The sequence below is a fragment of the Sprattus sprattus genome (assembly GCF_963457725.1).
Source record: "Sprattus sprattus genome assembly, chromosome: 7".
Classification (NCBI taxonomy): domain Eukaryota; kingdom Metazoa; phylum Chordata; class Actinopteri; order Clupeiformes; family Clupeidae; genus Sprattus; species Sprattus sprattus.
The window spans coordinates 35,963,315-35,983,618 of record NC_137926.1 but is presented as its reverse complement, the minus strand read 5'-3'; the positions used below and the strand labels follow the sequence as shown (position 1 = coordinate 35,983,618).

General features: G+C 40.7%; 1 protein-coding gene across 2 annotated transcripts in view; it reads left to right on the top strand.

Moving 5' to 3' along the window:
- Positions 1-11,232: 11,232 nt before the first annotated feature.
- The window catches only part of ferry3 (FERRY endosomal RAB5 effector complex subunit 3), a 44,648-nt gene continuing 35,576 nt past the window's right edge, over positions 11,233-20,304 (top strand). For both annotated transcript variants that reach the window (XM_080842330.1, XM_080842329.1), the window contains exons 1-4: positions 11,233-11,414; positions 12,629-12,886; positions 13,012-13,157; positions 17,373-17,554. In XM_080842330.1, the coding sequence (XP_080698456.1) occupies positions 12,709-12,886; positions 13,012-13,157; positions 17,373-17,554 (506 nt within the window). In that variant the 5' untranslated portion in view covers positions 11,233-11,414; positions 12,629-12,708. The remainder of the gene's footprint in view (positions 11,415-12,628; positions 12,887-13,011; positions 13,158-17,372; positions 17,555-20,304) is intronic.

Below are 20,304 nucleotides of genomic sequence, written 5' to 3'. Positions count from 1 at the left end.
AAATGATGAAGTTCATGACCGTTAATATTCCCAAAACTTGAAGGTAAGTAGCATCTTTTGATTTCCATTTCAGCTAGATTGGGTAGGTCTCTGATCCAGGACTCCCACTGGGGCTTAAGGTTTACTGGAACTTCATCATCCCAGCCAATCTTTTCTCTGCACATTTATTGGAGAATTTGTTTTCCAATAAGAACAAAAGGTGCCATGAATCCTAAGGGATCATAGACGGAGGCTACTGTAGAGAGCACACCTCTTCTGGTGAGTGGATTGGACTTTACTTGAACTCTCAATCTGAATGAATCAGAAGTGATGCACCATTCAACTCCAAGCACTCTCTCCATATGAGGTAAGCTCAAGGCCATGTCTTGCTCTTTGATTGTGGCACGTTCTTCTTCTGGGATGGATGCCATCACATTCTTGCAGACCAACTTGAGTCTTAGCTTGCCACTGGAGCAAAGTTCTCTTGATTCCTTGACTAGCTGGATGGCTTCATTCTCAGTGTGAACACTTGCCAGACCATCATCTACGTAGAAATTTCTTTGAATGAAGCGGATGGTGTCTTCACTGTATCGACCCTGCCCTTGTGCCGCCAGATGTTTCAGGCCAAAGTTGGCACAGCCAGGAGACGAAGCTGCTCCAAACAGGTGAACTTTCATCCTGTAGGTTGAGGGTGTGGTTTCCAGATTGCCACACTCCCACCATAGGAATCGTAAGTAATCCTGGTCTTCCCTTTTCACATGAAACTGATGAAACATCCTTTCAACGTCACACATTACTGCAATGGAGCCTTTTCGGAATCTACACAGGACACCCACTAACATGTTTGTCAGGTGAGGTCCGGTGATTAGATGATCATTAAGAGATGTTTCCTGAAATTTGGCAGAACAGTCAAATACAACACGAATTTTCCCTGGTTTTTGTGGATGATAAACTCCATGGTGTGGAATATACCAAGCTGGGCTGTTGTCAATTTCCTCCTCAGGGACTTTCTCTGCATCGCCACGTGAAATGATGTCGTTCATGAAGTTCATATAATCCTTGTAGTATGCTTCATTCTTCTTTAGTCTCCTTTGAAGATAATTAAGACGATGTGTTGCACATATCTTGTTGTTTGGTAATTTTGGTCTTTCCTGTTTGAACGGTAATGGCATTTCGTGGTGCCCATCATCCTTTTGTGTGATGTTTTCTTTTATCGTTGACAGGAACTTGAGATCATCTCTTGAGACACAGGATCCTCTTCTCCAGCTCTTTCTGAGAAGTCTGACTCCAGGACCTTTAGGATGTCTGAGGGGGTGATTTCTTTGACTTTGGTTCTATTCACATAGTGAACTTCAGTTTTCAGATTGACAGAAGGGTTAACTCCTGGTGTCACTTGCCTCACTACTATGCGATGGCTGATTCCGATGGCATCTTCATAATCTACACGGGCATTCCCATGGCCGACAATGCTCCACCCAAGGTCTGTGCGCTGTGCATAGGGCTCATTTTCTTTGCCAGACACAACTTCTCGTGGGAGTAAGGCTTGAGAGCAGTTGTACCCAATGAGCAGACCTACTTCACAGTCTTGTAAAGGTGCCACATCATTAGGGCCAATAGTTTTCCGCGAAAACGGAAAACGGACGGAATACGCGGAATGGACCATCTGAAACGGAATGGACCACTGAAAACGGAATTGCAACTTTTCAAACGGAAACATAATTTTGTGCATCAAAATCGCCCAAAACCCCCTGTATCTTACCCTGTAAGACTGAATGTCTTTCAAATAAACACAACAACGATCGCAACAATGAAAAAACATTAATTAAAGAACAAAAGCGGTCAGAAAATGTCACGTCTGCGCTGAACTCTGCTCCGGCCAAGCCCCCCTTTTCAAGGGTAGTCACTTCATTTGCTCATCTTCCCAATCGCATTAAAAACTACAAATGTTAAGTCTTCTGTTGTGTTGATGGCTGGCAAACAACAATCTAAGAAGGGCACGTATTATTCACTGAGTTACCAAGCAGTCTAATTTATGGGGACTAATTAGCACTGCACTGAATTACATTACCATGACTTATTGCTACACAATAACAATTACACAACTAATATTACTAGATACATATAATAGTGGACATTACACTAGGCAACATGGATGTCATTCATATCTCATCCAGTCGAAATCTTAACAGGATTGAACCCATCTTTATTACAGCGTATCAACATAAGAACAGAACATAGCTAAATCTCCGCTTAGCATCATGCTAATCACTACTAATAGCACGAGCAGGTAGCCCAAAATTTGGTATTTAATACACGATATATTACAGAAGCAACTTCATGAAAACCCTTACTTTCATTAAGTATGCACATAATGCCTCACATACAGGTCGAACAATGATGATTTAAGCATTGGAAATGTATAAGGCACAGTATGGTCAACTACTTAGCGACAAACTGAACTCGACAGTATCTTAACTGTGGGTGCTGCACGCACGCAAACAGCGTTGCTAGGCAACATCACTATCAACAGAGTTTTTCATACAGTTAACGTGCAGAAAGGCATTATACGGCCGTTTTTATTTTTTTGACGCGGAATCACGGAATTACCAAAAACGTGACACGGAATTTGCTTTTTTTTGACGCGGAAAACTATTGGCCCTACATCATCTTGGAGGTGTTCTAGATGGGACCAAGCTTTGGCAGTTTTAGCTGTTGGAATGTGAGTTCTGTTGGCGGGAATAAAGTCACGTGTGTAGGTTGGTGGTAAATAGATCTTCTTGTTAGAGTAAAAACCACGGACTTGAAGGTTGTTTACTCTCTGAGAGCTTACCAGTGTTGTTCTTGAAGTCATAGTAGAGAGTTTTAACTTGACTTGCTCCTTGTCTGCCTCCAAAGCATTAGCTACGTCACTAAGAACAAAGGTTGTGTCACTTTGTGAGTCCAAAAGAGCATATGTAAGTACTTCTTGTGATGGTTGAGCGGCAGATGACAGCCAGACGGGAATTATTGCAGACGTTTGTTTATTAGTTTCCTTAAGGATTACTCTATGTGAAGTAGCTACTGCAATTGTTTCACGTTGTGTTGCTTGGGGCATTTCCCTACTCCATTCCTGCCTTGTAGTAGACCTGTCTTGACTTGGACTTGGTTGGCCTTTGTCTCTCTCTTCGTGCAGACAAGTAGGATGGTGCCTGTTGCATGTGTCGCAAACGCTCCTTTTGTTGCAACTCTTTGAGAGGTGACCGGGCTTGAGGCAACCAAAGCACAGCCTTTCAGCTAGGACAAACTTGACTCTGTCTGAGACTGTTTCTTCCACAAACTTCCAGCATTTGAGCAAAGTGTGCCCAGTCTTCTTACAGAAAGTGCAGGTTTTCACAGTCTCTTCATTGGAGCTTGTAGTTAGTGTCTTTGCAGTAAAACTTTGATATCTTTGCTGTTTTGGCTTTTCAAATTCAACTTGTTTCAGAAGCCCCTTATACATGCGTCAATGTAAAGCGGTTACATTGCGCCTACCACAATAGAAACTCGCGAGCGTGTTACAATTGCCTCATGTATAAGGGGTCTAGATGTAAACCGTTAGTTTTTCCGCCGATCGTCTGAGCCTTTTGAGAGAGGTGGTTTACCACGTTAATTCGTCTTACAAAAGGGCGTGTCAAATCAGGCCGATGTGTCATGGGGGAGGCCGTGCGTGACTGGGGGGAGACGGTGACAGGAGGCTAGAAAGTTCACTCCATCATCTCTTTGAAATTCCTTATTCCATGAGTGGTAGGCTACAATGACTGGCTGTTTTAAAATATAACTAATAGCCTAACGAAACAAAATAACCCAGGAAGTTTCATCTTCGACGTTAAGGCTTCTTCCAATACTGACAGCTGACTCATAGCTTGCAGGTTTGTGGGAGACGCGACATTTGAGGGATGTCACTTAATTTAAACCTTTTTTGCTTCCGTTAGTGTGTGTGTGTGATAGAGACAGAGAGGACTCAGAATAGCATCTACAGTGTCAGGATTCAGGCGCTCTCGCCTGGCTTCTATAACGCGCCCTGCTGCACTGAAGGAGCGCTCACTCGCAGCACCTGTTGCTGGAACGCATATAATTCGTTTTGCAAGGTGCTGTAGTCGTGGGAACGACTGGCCTGGTTTCTCCCAAAAGGAAAGTAGATTTTCCTCTGCTGATCCCGCGTCTGTATGGAAGTTTGTAGAGAGATTGCCGGGGAGTAAAATGCTCCCTTTCCGTTACGTCTGCTGCTGGCTAGTAATACAGACAGCCGGAAAGGTTAATAAACGGAATGAAATAGCTACACATTACACACGCTATGTTTTAATAAAAGCCACGTTACTCACATACTGGTTAACACTGTTTGTTACAGCACATAAATGTTTGTCGCTACATCCAAACTGCGTCACCGTTGTCCCTCCCTGTGCTCCAGCCGCACCATTTTGCTTGCAATGTGAATCATTTAATTGAAATATGCTTATTGGCATTTGTTGCACCTTAATCATTTTCTACAAACATGATATGCTATGTATGGTGTAGTAGACTGAGACTCTATTCACTACTGCACAAAAACTAGACGTTTGCAATGAAGTAGGTTAACTTTCGCCAATATCTCCGTAAGGGAGATGGGTTATGTGCTCAAATTTCCTGGGATCAAAGAAGACGTTAGTATTCATGTGCAAACTAAAAATCACGTCTCAGGATTGCTGCGCATGCAAGTTATTTCGGGTGTCTCAACTGTAACTAATACCACTGTCATATAATTATGAGTCCAGTAAAAGACGGAGCAAACACAGTTTTCTACCGTTGTTGAAACACATCCACGCGTAGACTCGTTTTCTTTCCATCCGAGAGTGGTTATTCAAAGAAAATATTAAGAACTATATGCTGATAGAAAGAAGGGAACTTTAAGCCACTACACTGCCTGTGCCCGATGCGGATCCACGTTGATGTTGTTAGTAAACAAACCAGGTGGGAGCACATCTCCGTGGTCTTTGCGCATGCCCGAGGCAATGTAACCGCTTTACATTTTGCACATGTATACAGGTAACGACAAGAGCCGTTTCCCTTGAAAATCTTCACACCTACACGCGAATACGATACGATAAACTGATCTGATCTCAGTGGCACATGTATAAGGCCCTAGAGACTGCAATGATGTAACTGGGTTACAAGCAATTTTCGCTTCTCTTATCAGAAATTTGACAAACTGACTAAAGGAGGGGAACTCACTGCTTTTTTCTTCAACTTCTATGACCTTCCGATTCCATCTTGCAGTAAGCCAGTCGGGTAACTTTGACAGAATTTTTCTGTTTTCATTGCAGTCGTTCAGAATCTCAAGGGCTTTGATGTGGACCATTGCGGCCTCGCAACTTCTGAGAAAATCAACAAACTCTCTGAGCTCAAAGCTCTCCTTAGTGCCGATCCTGGGCCACGCTTGGAGTTTTTCTCTGTATGCCATTGCAACTGTAAATGGGTTTCCATATCTTTCCTCCAAAATCTCCAAAGCAGACACATAGGCAGATTCAGTCCCAAGTAAGAAATAGCCATCCAGTGCACTCTTGGCTTGTCCACTTATATATCTACGGAGGTAGTATATCTTCTCCTTCTCTTGAATATTCTTCTGGCCTATCAAAGTTTGAAAGGACAGCTTCCAGTCACTGTATTTTAATGGATCACCACTGAATACTGATGGTTCAGGAGCTGGGATTCTGTTGGCACTTAACGCATCTGCCAGGACCTTGACAAGCTCTGTTGTGCTTTCACTCGTGGAGGTAGTGATGGCTTGAGGGGAAGGAAACACAGGCAGGGGCAGGTGTCTTGTGGTGCTCCGCAGCTGGTCATCTGCAACCCATCCATGGCCTAGGATGTCTTTAGGCTCTTGACTGTACACCTGCATTCTTGCTTGCGCTGCACTGAGCTCCTTCATGGCCTCCAAATGCTGTATTCTTCTCCGTCTTTCCTCAAGAGTTCTCTGTATAGCTGTGTGCTCTTCTTCCAGTTGAGCCTTCATTTCAGCATCCTCCTCTTCTCTCTTTATTCTTCTATTCACCTCTTCTGCGTCTTGTTCTAAACAGCGCTTTAGAGAGGCGGCCTCTTGAGCAGCGATCTTCTTTTTAGCCTCTGCTTCCAGGCACTGTAATTCCAATTGTTCTCTTTCTTGTTCTTGTAACACTTTCAGAACAGCTTGGCTTGCAGCAGCGTCTGCGGCAGCTTCTTGATGTTTCACAGAAGACCTGTTTGAATACTCTGAGGCGCCCTTTGAGATAGAGGAGACAGTTCCGAATTCACTCACACTTGAGTTCCAAAGAGAGCTTGCATCTGGCCAATCTTGTTCTTCTCCCTCTGGCGTCTTCCCACTCAGACGACTCGAGGCTTTGGATACGATGAAGCTGGAAATCTCTACACACCGATCCACTCTTCGACGCATGTCATGGTCTGGTGTTGTGACTTCGCGCAGCTCTTCATAAACACGCTGGACATCTGCACAAAGGCCTCTAGTGTTGTCAATGATATCATTAAGCAGACTGTCAGCTAATGGCTCTGCTGATTGTGATAACGGCTGCTTAGCGAATTTAGCTTGTGTTCTCCATTTTTGGTAAAAGTAGTGAAATCTTTGTTGCAGTGGTTTCATTTTCTGTTCTTGCATTTCTTTGCCTTTTTCTGTTACATTACGGATTCGTTCACTGCGTCTTGGCTGAGGCACTTCCTCTAGTTGGGCTTCAGTGTGACTGACTTGATCTTCAGCCGGCTCATTTTCACTATCCCTAACTGTATCCCTTACCTTGGTTGGAGACTGACTAGGCTCTGCCATTATCAAAGGGTCTTGGATATGAATGTAAATTGTTAATACAACTAGAACTCTGAAGTATAATAAATGTGTGGAAGAATTGCTAAAACTTACTAAAATGTGTATTAAATGTATCTGCAGTGTCTTAATATTTAAACTGAAAATATTATCATTGGCTATGATTACCAATAGCAGTAATGAAAATCAAAATGCACTTAGTACTTAGTACTCAATAACACTTATTGAGAACTTCAACATCAAATGACAAATAACCTTCAATTACAATTACCACAAAACACACTTTGAATTGGTATATTAAAAAATTCAAAACTAAAAAGTATGTACACTACCACTTTAAGCCTCTAGCTTCGTAAAACTGGCTATACAGTAAATGGCAAGATTCAGTTAAACGTACTGAGCAAATAAGTTGCATTTACCACTCACACAACAGTCCTTCAATTTAAGCACATAAACCTTTAAGCAAACTTTAGCAAATCCCTCTTCTTAGCCCACTCTTATTAGTGTCCAAGTTCTTATGTCTTTGCTTTCAAACAATTGCTCAATCAGTGTATGTGTGTGCGTCTTCAACTGTGTGAAAGTGCGTGATTTCGACTCATCTGCCTGTCATTTGACGAACGTTCCAAGCACCGTAACCACCGTAGAGATTAGTTCGTTAGTCTTGGGACTTCTTGCTGCTTCGCCCACTTGCGTCGACGAACAGTTCGAGTTTTCACTGTGACTCCCTCCCAAGCACAGTCAGACATCAAATGGTTTTCTTTACGGGTTTTAATGAATCCTTTTTGTCCACATCAAACCGTGAAAACTGTAATACACGTTATCAAACATATACATTCACAACGTTAGCTGGTTAGCAAACACAGCATCCAATATAACAAAAGGTTAAAATAAATAACAAACAAACAAAAATACCTCGTTGGCTGCAAGCCATGAGAGAAAGTCTTTGATCTTCTTTTATGGTCACTGTCTTTTCATTCTCTTATTTCTTCTTCAATGGTCTTAATATTTCACTTTACAAACAAACTCTTTAGCATGTATATAACGACATCTTCTTCTCTGTATGAGTCGCGCTCTAACATAACAGCCCATCTGTTACTATGGTAATGATACAAATACAAAAACACTCCAATCATAACCTATACAAAATATTAAAACCAATGCAGTGGCAACAGTTACAGGTACCATTGGATTCCCTAGATCAAGACGAATTAAACACCCTGTGGCGTAAATTTCACTCAAATATTTGCTGACATATGACTTCACTTCCTGTTTGGCCGCTTTTCTGCTGAATTTGAGTGGCTGTACCGGACAAACGGTTGTGAGGATCAAAATTATTTCCATAACTTTAGTGAGGCTATGTCTGAAGATCATATCTGGTGATTTTGATGAAGATTTGCCCAAAATTGTAGGAGGAGAAGGCTTTCAAAGGTTTTTGATAAAACTAGAAATAGCGGAAAATCTATATAACCGGAAATTGACGCCAAGGGGTGGGTTTAATTCGTCTTGATCCAGGGAATCCAATGGTACCTCATTTTTGAAAATCGGTCATACGGTTCAAAAGTTGTGTGTGTTACAAAAGTCCAACTTTGCCCTGTTGGTGGCGCTAGAGTGGTGTAATGAGAGCCATGAAACTTGGTGTGAATGAAGAAGGGACTGTCCTTAATGAGTGTGCCAAATTTCACAAAAAGTTACCATATGGTTCTATGGGCTGCCATTGACTCCCATTGCAGCAACATAATAATAAGAAAGCCTACAATAACAATAGGTTACCTCCTACCGGAGGAAACCTAAATAAGAACATATTCATTTAATTGAATCGTTTTTTAATAGTTTCTATAGTGTAAGATAAGCATATCATTTTGTTGTAGATTGCTACTGTTTCTTCCACAAAAAGTACCCAGCATGATAAAGATAAGTTTGCCCTTTCAGGTGTATAGACAAATTCAGCTCCCTATGTGTCTGCTGACACCTGCTGCATTTGAGCAGTGACAGTGGTAGGTTAGTGACTGATGTGGGGAGATGTTAGGGAATTATCGATTTCCATCGCTGAAAGACGTCATGAATTATCTTATCTTCGGCAGGTAAATCGCTACTCCACCTGTTGTTGTGGCTGTGAATTGTTTTCAGCACCCACAGCCGTTGGAGCACTATAACGGGACACAAACGCTAAAGGCGGCTGCATGCTACAGCGTTGGGGGTTAACGGTTGCGCAAAATTTACTCGGTGCAGTTCATGCTCCCAAAGGTTGCGAGTGTTGTCATGAGCCTGCCATTTGCCTGGCAGATACAAAGCTGTTTCCCTAACAGAAAGTCTGAAGCTTGAAGTTCTTTTCAAACCTTTGCTTGGGTAGCACTGTTAAACTGAGCAGACATGCATACTACATTTGAGTAATCTCATCACGTAACATTCGTTTTCTAAAAACAATCACATAGTATTGCATGTTTAACTGTGGTAGAAAATACGTTAGCTTAATGCTAACGTATATGGAAAATCCTATAGACACCGCGCTAGGTATTAGCATCAAGTAATTCACGTTAATGTTTGACATTTGCTCTGCAGATAGATAACAGGTTCCCTAACAGAAAGTCTGAAGCTTGAAGTTCTTTTCAAACCTTTACTTGGGAAGCACTGTAAAACTGAGTAGACATGCAGAATATTTTAGTAACCTCATCTCGTATCATTCGTTGATAGAATGCAGGCTGCGAGGCTCGCGTAAGGGCTTACGTAAAAAATGACGCAAGTCTAGAAAAAGGGGCCGACGCACGCAAGACGTAAGAAGTCGCGCAAGGGTCGCGCAAGGGGCTTGCGCGGCCTCTTGCGCTTGCGCTTACGTAAGGAAGCATGAATCAGCCTTAACTAGTACGTACTATCCGGCCGCCCGCCCGACTCTCCGACGCGACCGATTGAGTACCCTAATGGCACCTTTAGGTCCCTCTCCCTCTCTGTCGTGCACGCTACACAGATGCTAATGTGGTTTGGAGCACGTCTGTCTCGTGTGCGCGGTCTTGCTCGCTCGCTCTTGATTCCGAGAGATTTCAAGTAATTTGCGGGCATCAGGGAGTCGTTATCAATATGTGGGAGACTCCCGGAACTTCCAGGATACTTGGGATGTCTGCACTGCCATTTGCACTGTTCATACAGTGCTTAAAGTAAATGTTAGGACATCTAATGGCTCGGTCTCGGAATCAGTGAGCTGTATTCTCACTATTAACGCCTGAGAGAACCTGCGCTCTGTTCCATTTTCCCTACCTACCGTACCTACCATCCTTAGTGTGAGTATGTAGGGTGTTCCGTTTTCCGATTTCCCATTTCCGCGTCGAAAAGAAGTATACCCAAAGGACCCGTATCTGTACTCATAACGGTCAAAACGCTGAGTGTGGAAGCAGGGTACACTGTCCATTCTCAACGGCCGCCATCTTGTCAACGTAGCGGAAGAGGCGGACCCAGGCAGAGCCGCTCAGCTCGAAAAAGACGAACGCGGGGCTTGTCGCGATCGTAATTTCCGGTAAGTGCATCACGGAGTATTAGATTTGGAACAGCACTCACCTGCTGAGAATCTGCGTACCTAGTGAGTGTGTACTGTGTACTGCGTATAAGTATAGGTACGGTAGGTACGGTAGGTAGGGAAAATGGAACATAGCGCTGGAGAGAAATGACAGATTACAACTCTCAACAATGCTATGCTAGCTACACTATTCATTTTCAATGGCCGATGCTATGCTAGCTACTTCAGCCAAGGTACATCGTTGTTGATTGAGTGTTTCTACAGACATCCTCGGATTTAAATAATTATAAAATAATAAATAGGAGAATATTTGTATCATTAACAATTATGTTAAGTAAATGTCAATATCATAAAGATTGTCTTATCCAGAATATTTCCATTTTGATGCCCTAATGTTGAACTGGGTGCCTTTAAAGACAACAAAAAATTACAACAAATCCAGGGGATAAACACAGAAAAAACACCCGACAAAGCCAAAGAATCATTATAACTATGAAAGAACTTGTTGTCACCGTTCGTGCATTCCGTGACTGTTAACGGATACAATGCATCGTGAGTTACGTTATTTGAACTATAGTGTTACATGTACATCACGAGGCTACTTCCCAACACTGCAATTTAGGGGCCAGAAGGGGGTACGTACGATCTTTAGTTGTTCCAGCCTGTCAACTTAAGGCAGTGTCAGTGTATGTATAGGTTGTGATACAAATCATTGCTCTGAACATTTGCGAAATGGCGGCTGTAGTCTAATTCAGATACCACACCAAAGCAAAGAAATATAGCCTTGGCTAACAATGCAAAATTGTGCAAAGGTATATGTTTGTGCAACATTTAATGTCAAAACGTTTTACCGCTGTCTGGATTACACCTGCAGCTGTGATGTTTTCCGTGCTTTCATACCACATCGAGTCATCATTATTCTTTGGCTTTTACTTTGAAATTTCACCGTATCCCGTCCTGAAAACGTGACCGGAAGCGATCGTCTGTATCTACGCTAGTTTCAATTTTCTTTTTGGTTCCTGCTTCTATGGTTATAGTTGGTTTAAAATACAATATGCTGAAAAGGTAGTTTGTTATTGTCAAGGTGGGAGTGGACAGAGCACAGATGCAGACGAAGGACCTAGACAGGTAATAGTTGCAGCCATCATTAACCCACATTCGGATTAGCGAATTTGGCAGCTAGACAATTGTAACCCTTGGATTGTCGATAGAAAGACGGGGAACTGTAGGCTAACGATAGTCTTTAAGGTAGAGGCACTAACGTTAGTCAGTCATTTGGCTACATTTCGTTAGTTTCTATTAACACATAAAAACAATCAATGTATGTATTGCGTTAACGAAAAAACTGGGTCCAATCGACTGACTGACACTTGTATGGTCAAGCCAAGAGATCAATCAAGAGGAACATTATTTTGTACATATCCTTGTACAGCTCCTTGAAGCAATATGAACATTGCCAAGATGATTTCGGGTAACATATCTCAACCAGTTGGCATGGATAGTTTAATAAGGTATTTAAATCATGATATGATAACACAAAGGACACTCTACTAAATTGTTAAATAAAATAGAAACTCAGCCACGGCCACCTCTTCTGTTAGAATAATTAGCTTCCTTGGACTTTGATTTTACTTTTCACAGACACTGTAAAGCAGTGAGGCAGTTCCTGCACCCCGCCAACTCATGTGAAATTGCCCTAAATATTGGTCTGTTTCTAGACAGGAAAGGACAAGGACAGGATAAAAAGTGAAGAAGGGGGGTTGTTCATAGCATGAAGGGGGCTTTTTTTTTATGATGGCACAGCATGTTTATTGCAGTACCCGGCCAAGACATGAAAAATATTTGGAAATAAATAAATAAGGAAAATGATGAGATTTCAGTTATCGAGTATAGCTCAATGACTGTAAGAAAAACAGCAGGCACAATGCTGAACACACAATGTACTAAGACACAGACACGCACACCTACATACTCAAGAGTGCAAGGCTCTGTGTTGGACAGTTGGGTTCATCACCAAAATTGGAAAGAAAAAAAGGTTTTATCAACCTCACTATGTGCACAGTTGCATTTTACTAGTTTTTACATACTTCTACATACTAAACTTTACAAACTTTACACTGAGTAATTGCAGGGGGTGTCAACGTACTCTTGGTTATACAGAGTAAAATGATAGTATGGGATATACTGTTTGATTGAACTCTTGGTTATACAGAGTAAATAATAATAATAATAATTCATTTTATTTTTCACGCACTCTTCATTCAGAAGAATCTCAGAGTGCCAACATATGAAATGACAGAAGGTTATTATACTGCTTGTGCTTATTGTGTATTTCTTTGTAGGTGTTGAATGGCTGATACTAAACTTTAATCCGCAAGTGTAACATTCAAAACAAGCACTTACGCTTTGAAGAGGAGAGAACATGAAGAGGAATAAAGGAAAGGTAAACGTCTCTGAAAAGGATTTTGTGTTCGAGTTCAAGGCAGGACTGCAGCAGTGTGTCCTGAAAGTTCCACTGCAGTTTCCTGTCCAGGAGAATCTAAATGACCTTCATGGAAGATTCATACTGCTGCATAAAATCCCCTGCTTTGTAGAGAACGGTAAATATACTTTAGTTACCTTTGTGTTAATGTAAGAATTACAAAACCTATGTTGTTTTGGCACTTGAAAATGCCCTTGGTACTGACACCTGAGATATGCGAAGTAACATGTACTTTCTCAATAGATTTAAAAACTTGTCTTTCCAACTTCATTGAGAGAGAAACCAATCAAGATTATGACAGAGTTGCTGAGCAAGCCCTTCAGAGCTTGATGAACAGTGAAGTAGACATCAGTGAACTCACAAATGCATGGGCAAAAACCTACTCTGAGGTAAGTTTGCACACGAGATGAATCCTTATATCCTTTCAAACATAGTTGTATAGGAGTTGAAACCTTCTAGTAAATTTCCAGGGAAAAAATGCCATGGTTGGAGTTTTTGATTTTTGGGATGCGTTTTGTATTATTTCCAGTTTATTTGAGAACATGGATGTTGAGTTAAAAAAAAACTCAAACTAAATATGAAATTGAAAATCAGTCAATAGTCAGTATTTTGAGGCTCAAATATGTGCTCACACTTCTCTTTTACAATCTTAGTCTATTCCATATGTGCAAAGCATTTTAAGTGCAACTGTATGTAGATTGGTAATGTGTAAGAATAGACGTATCAGTCGTACATTAAAACTACACTGTAGTCTGTAGTCCACTGTGTGGAAAGGTGCCCGCCCCAGATGTCAGCTGGTTCTTGCTGCTGAAAGGTGTGAGAGTATGCATATGATGCCTGCAGTCAGGAGGGCAACAGTGTTTACCCATTCACATGAATCCTAAGAGTGTTCATATACCTTAAGGCTGGAATATTCTTCTGCATCCTTCCCCGTCCTTCTCCCTCCTCGAAAAAAAATGGGCGGGCGGTTGAATTCAGAAGGATTTGATCGTACTTACAGGCCCTATACACTTCTACGACGGCTGTGGGTGCTGAAAGTAATTTACCGCCAGACCATTATAGGATCCGCACTGTAGTATGATCCTCTGGGTGCCCCGTACCTGGGGCTGTATAAATGTGTGTTGTGATTTAAACAGTTCAGTAAATATGCCGGCAGGCTAAAGATATGCCGTTGTCCGAACTAATTTATAATGCCAATTACTACACGCACCATTATTCAATACTGTTTTAACATTAGATGGTGGACCGGCAGGGGCGGTTCTAGCAAATTGGAGGCCCTGGGCAAAAAACAATGTTGAGCCCCCCCCCCCCCCCCCCCCCCCCAAAAAAAGAAATCGTTTAAATGTTATGTGGAACTGACATTTATTGTGAGTATATGACTTTAACAATTAAACAGTTGTAAATTATTTTAATTATGAGGTTTTGAGTGCAGTGTTTTAGTAGTGTAACTTTTTGATTTCTTAATCAAAACAATGTTACTTGTTACATTTGATTAATGCTTTATAGTTCTGTTTCTGAATGTTTTCAACTGAAACTTCCAAATTTGTACAGGTCCTGTTTTAACCATTTCAATTCTCTCTCTATCTGTTAATTTGTCACGCCATAGGGGTCTTCACTAATCACTGTATCTCCACCATTGATGTACTCACATTGTTGACATCACCGCTGTCGTTACCAGCCAGCTGTGCTTGAGCTGTGTTCATGACCATGGCAGTATCATGCGTGTCGTCGTCAGTGCGGGTGTGACAGTGTCTCGGATATGGGCAGCTGTGGTACATGATGGCTCACCGTTTGTAGAAGCAAAGCAGGCAGGGCTCGTTGGTGTCACTACAAGCTGTTTGTCTGCTGCTGCTGCTGCTAGCAATCGCTAAACTTGGCTTAGCCGCACTTGAAACATTATCAGATGAACTCGACACATAATCAGATATTTCTTCCACTTCCACGGACGAATTCCTTGATAGGAAATTGTGTGTTACCTTAGGTAATTTCTCCCTGAACTTCTCATCCTGCCCTTTCCTCTTTCTTTTCTCGCTGCAACTTAAAAGACGTTTCACGCTTAACTTTGCGACCACACACAGAAAAATTGTCAGTGACAGAAAAGTCACGTGACCTGGAATAATTTGTTCCATGATGGAATTAAGATACATTTTAAACTGATACTGAAAAGAAAATAATCGTTTTTCATGCTTATTATGAATTGTCATTATTTTGCAATGCCAAGTGATTTATTTTAATTAGCAAAAAAAAAATAAAAATCGGAAATACGACGAGGCCCCCCTGGTGGCCGAGGCCCTGGGCAACTGCCCGGTTTGCCCGTTCGTCCGGTCCGCCCCTGTGGACCGGGATGAAAATGTGACCTGAACCTAGGTGAATTATTTTTTTTAAATTGTCGTCAGTGTATTTATTGCCCCGCGACCAAGGAAAAAAACTTTTAGTGGAGCATGAAAGTGTAGTGGGCGAAAGTCCTCGTTATAAGGACGGCAACAGCGCTTTAAAACAACGTTTTACATGATTCAAAGGTTAAAGATTAAAGGCAAGAGAATCGCCAGGTGTAGGCTACCTTCTCATTATGTGTGTGTGTTGTCAGTGTTTGTAATACAATGGTGTTGGCTGTAATTACTTCGCGTTTTTGACAATAAAACAAATCCCATTTAGGATAACAGCCTTCTTCCTATGTGCGGGAGTTTGTTTATGCCTGGGCGTGACAACGCGATTACAGGCGGAGCATTGGTATAATGGAAGGAGTTTAAAAATAAACTGTCATCTGAAGAGTTTAAAACAATACAAAACTAGGGGAAATCAACTGTATGGACATATTTATAGTCAATGCTGGTGTAGTATTTATTTATTCTTTATTTCAGACACCAAGTTCCATATAAAGTAACAGAGTATAACGTGAGTTGTATTTAGGCATAGCAAATGCCTAGCATGTGTCTGCAATTTAATTCCGTTCTTGCAATGTGAATAATTTAATTTCAATATGCTTATCTCGCCCTTGCCCGCGCTTGTGCGTTTAAAGGTGCTTGTTTTGTGTGAGCGAGTTCATTTTTCGGTTGATGCTGGAGTTTAATAAAGGCAGGCTATTCATATAAAACATATGTAAATGTGTCAGTAGTATGAGAGACATTGACTCGGTGGGGCTCAGGTAGTTTGAACAAAATACTTTAATAGAGTCAGCTCTTGCTGGGATCAGGCACTACTCCGGTGATGATGTCGTTGGGAAATAATGTCGCTAGTGGACCAATCCCTGCCAAGGTGGTATCCGACTCTCTCCGACTCTCTATGAAAAGTTAGAAAAAAGAGTTCCTCTCCGACCAGCTCTCCGAGGGCTCGGATGGGCGTTAACAACTGGGGGAAGGTGTTGCCAAGGCGTGCCCAAGTGTCCCTCTACGACCAAATTGCAGAAGTGTAAATCAGGCTTTAGGCCAGCCAAACATGCCTTGATTTGAAAATTGATTTGATTTAATTGGAAAAGACACAGGGATAGGAGAAGATATGAGAGAAACTTAAGTCATGAACAGAACACCATCAACAATCTTCAATGTTGTCAAGTTGCAGTCTTATTATTATTGATTTTATGAATTTTATGTTGTAATGCATGTACTTGTCAGTGAAATACACTTGAATATTTTGGCTTCCGTGTAGTGTAGCTGTTGACAGTGAAATACTGAGTGTGAAAATTTCATTTATTTCATACATAAAATTACAAAAAACAGGATGAAGATGTTAAATTTGAACCTATTTCCACTTCGTCCTGATTTATTGTCTGCTGATTGTGCACGGGGTGTCTAAACCAATGCCATTGCTTAATGCCCCATTTGTTTGTTGTCAGGTGTGTGATTGACGACCATGGTTTAAAGATTAAATGAACTACGTGCACATGTTATTCTTCTTAGTGTTCAGTTGTTAAATGGAATACCATGTTGAACCACTATAATAAACTTATAAACTTATAATTTTAAAGCATATTATTGTGTCCATCTGTTTATTCAGTTGCAGAGTTGGCACTTCAAAATAAAAGCCCTTTCCTAAAATGCATGCATAGGCCTATTAAAGGGTAATTTGAGTGAGTACAATATCGGCAAAGTAAGGCAAGGAATGGTCGCTGATATTTGAATAATCATGTTTTCTGTTGTCTGTTCTGTCAGTTTTCTCGAAACAATTGTACAGCATTACTCTTGATTGCTGTTCTGAATATTAATAAGAATGTAAACCAAGGCATGACATTTTATTTCTTCATAGATGACACAGATGACATGTAAAATAAGTGCACTTATGTCTCCATGTCATGAAATGAAAACATTAAAATGCAAACAAGTATTACAACTACTATTTTAATTTTTTTATCAGAAAAATAAAGTACTCGTTTAGATAATTTTCTGATGTCTTTGATTTTAACTGTAATTCTCTGTTTTCTCTTAGTTAAGAGGAACTAAAATCACAACATTTGTTTAGAAATCACCACCACAAAATGTGTCATTTTGATTGCCACAGATCACCAAAAAATTGTGAAAGCCTGGATGGACTGATTAAGTGATATAGAATGCTCGATATTTTAGTCATCCTACCACATGATGGCCTGTCTTCTTCTTGTGTCCATCCAGACCACGTTGGAACATTCACATCCAGAGGAACCGAGTTGGGATGAGGACTTTGCAGATGTGTACCATGAACTGATCCACTCACCTGCCTCTGACACCCTGCTCAACTTGGAGCACAATTACTTCGTTAGCATTTCTGAACTCATCAGTGAGAGGGACATGGAGATCAAGAAATTACAGGAGAGGTCAGTTGACACAATTCAGTTGTACACCTGTTTTCACGGATTTGGAGTACATTTTGCATGATTTGACACGAAATTCAGGCAGCATTGTTTATTCAACAAGAACTTTTTAGTTCAAGGAACAAAAGGGAGGAAACTTTAATTTAGCTTGTAGCAGACCCGGAGCTGTTCAGTGAAGGTCCAAGAAGTCTCCCTGATGTAATATGCTCTCACTTCTTAAAAGATTGCTTGGAACAGTCACTTTCTCTAAACAGGCAAAATATGTTTTTATGTGTTTATTGAATGTAATAATATTCATGCATGATTTGACAATAGGCTACATATGAACCAACTTTTCCTTTAAAAGCAATGTAAGAAAATGCACAAATTGTGAGCTTTCTTCCGCAACATAATTTATGAACAATATCATTTTAAGAAGGATTAAGATACAGGTAGGCTGGCTATCCAGAACCATGGTGACGTCCAGCTTTAGATAGATAGATAGATACTTCATTAATCCTGGGGGAAATTTAGGAAACGCTTTAACGCAGGGGTGTCCAAAGTCCGGCCCGCGAGCCAATCGCGGCTCGCGGTCAGATTTCATATGGCCCACAGCTTCGGTCTTATAATGTATTATCTATTGCCCGCCAGCACTGTTAAATGAATAATAAAACTTTCAAATGCAATTCCTCCTTCAACCGCTAGGGTATTGGACTTTTACTTTGGCATCGTTCAAATGTTCATCTCGCAAGAACAAGGCAACAGTCTGATAGTTAGTACAGCTTTACTGTTGCGCACTTGTCCATCCTACTTTCAAACACACGTTGCCGCGAACCCGTCTCCGATCATTCCTACCATGGCAAGTAAAAAGAGGAAAGTTGACTGTGAGGGTAGCCGCTTTCAGGAGAAATGGGAACTGCAATATTTGTTCTCTGAAAATCGAGGCAATTGTGTTTGCTTAATTTGTCAAGAGACGGTTGCCTTATTCGGCATAGCTTATTTGTGTGAGCAGACTTTCTCTGTCATGAATTTAAACAATAACCGATTGAGGTCAAAACTAAGTGACTCCCACTTACGTGACATTTTACGCATCTCAACCAGTGCCGTCAAACCCGACCTGGCCTGTCTTGAAATACGAATCTCAATAGTGATTCTCAATAGTGTCAGCAAGGTATCTGTTTCTTGGTCAATCTGGAATTATGTGTGTTTTGAACAGTAACATCTGTCATACTTATAAATAAAAATCTAAAGGCACAGTTAACATATGCACTTGGATTTTTTTAAAACTCTTGAATAAGATTAGGCTTTAACTGTTGATGTTCTGTACCTATAGATGTGACACAAACTATTACTTTCTGATCTTGTAAAAGACAGAGCAAAATTCACATGTTTTAAAGGCACCCAGTGCAACTTTATGTAAACATTCAATGAAAAATAAACATTCAATTTCTAGTCTTTTTTACACGTAGTAAGTTTCAAAAGCTCCATACCATTACATGTCGTCATTCAAGGAGCAAAGATGAGACGTCGTTGTGTGGTGAGAACTGATAGAAAATCGTAGACAACAACAATCGCCGGTGGGGAGAGGCCATTTTTCCATTGACTGGAATCCTGCTGTATTTATTGTAGGTTACAAAAAATAAAGAAAATGGCGGCGGTTGTTGATGTTATCGATTTTCTATCAGTTCTCACCACACGACGACGTCTCATCTTTGCTCCTTGAATGTCGATATGTAATGGTATGGAGTTATTGAAACTTACTACGTGTAAAAAAGACTAGAAATTGAATGTTTATTTTTAAGCCTCGAAAGTTGCACTGGGTGCCTTTAAGAGACAACAGACAGCATTACTTATAACTGCTGTTTAAAATGCAGTTCATGAAAGTTAAGGTATTTCATGTAGTTTGTTCAATGTTATCTGACTCCAGATATGAATGAAAGGCAGAATTGGGTTTTTACAGTTTTTCACTCCTGCCTGTGTGGCTTATATTTGGTTACATTGTCATTTGAAAAATAAAGATAATTGTGACAATGTAAATTGTGTATTATTTGCATGTAACTTGTATGGTTAAAATATGTCAGAAGGGACGATTGGCCCCCGAGCATCTTCACATTATCAAATCTGGCCCTCTTTCAAAAAAGTTTGGACACCCCTGCTTTAACGGGTCTGGACAGTTTTCAGATGAGAGGCGGGGTGCGAGGGTGCAGGACCGAGAGCGGGGACTGCTTTCCATCTGAAAGCTCCTTTAAATTCAAATATCTTACTCATGACTACAGATCAGCCACTGTATCAAAACCTTCTATCATTCAGATCTAGTTCAGCTAAAGATGTGTTGGTGTCTATTAGGGCTGCAACTAACGATTATTTTGGTAATCGATTAATCTGTCGACTATTTTTTTCGATTAATCGACTAATCTAATGATTATCTCCCTTAGAAAACTAAAGTAATGACTCAAAATGTTGGAATTTGAATTTCAAATGTATTAACAAGTTAATACAAATGTAATCATCATAATAAATACATATAATAGTAATACAGATTAAAGTGCAAATAAAGTTTTAAAAGTAACTCAAAATAGCAATCAAGCCCCTGCAAGTGCAAAATAACTCAAGAAAAACAGGGCTGCAAATTACATTCAAATTCAATATATGAAATATGTGTCCACAATCTTTTGGTTGAAGAATGCCAAGTGGAGGAGGTTTACTATTCAGAACAAACGAAAATACAGGTTACTCTGATAATTCACTGATTTACTACATTGCACGTAACATAA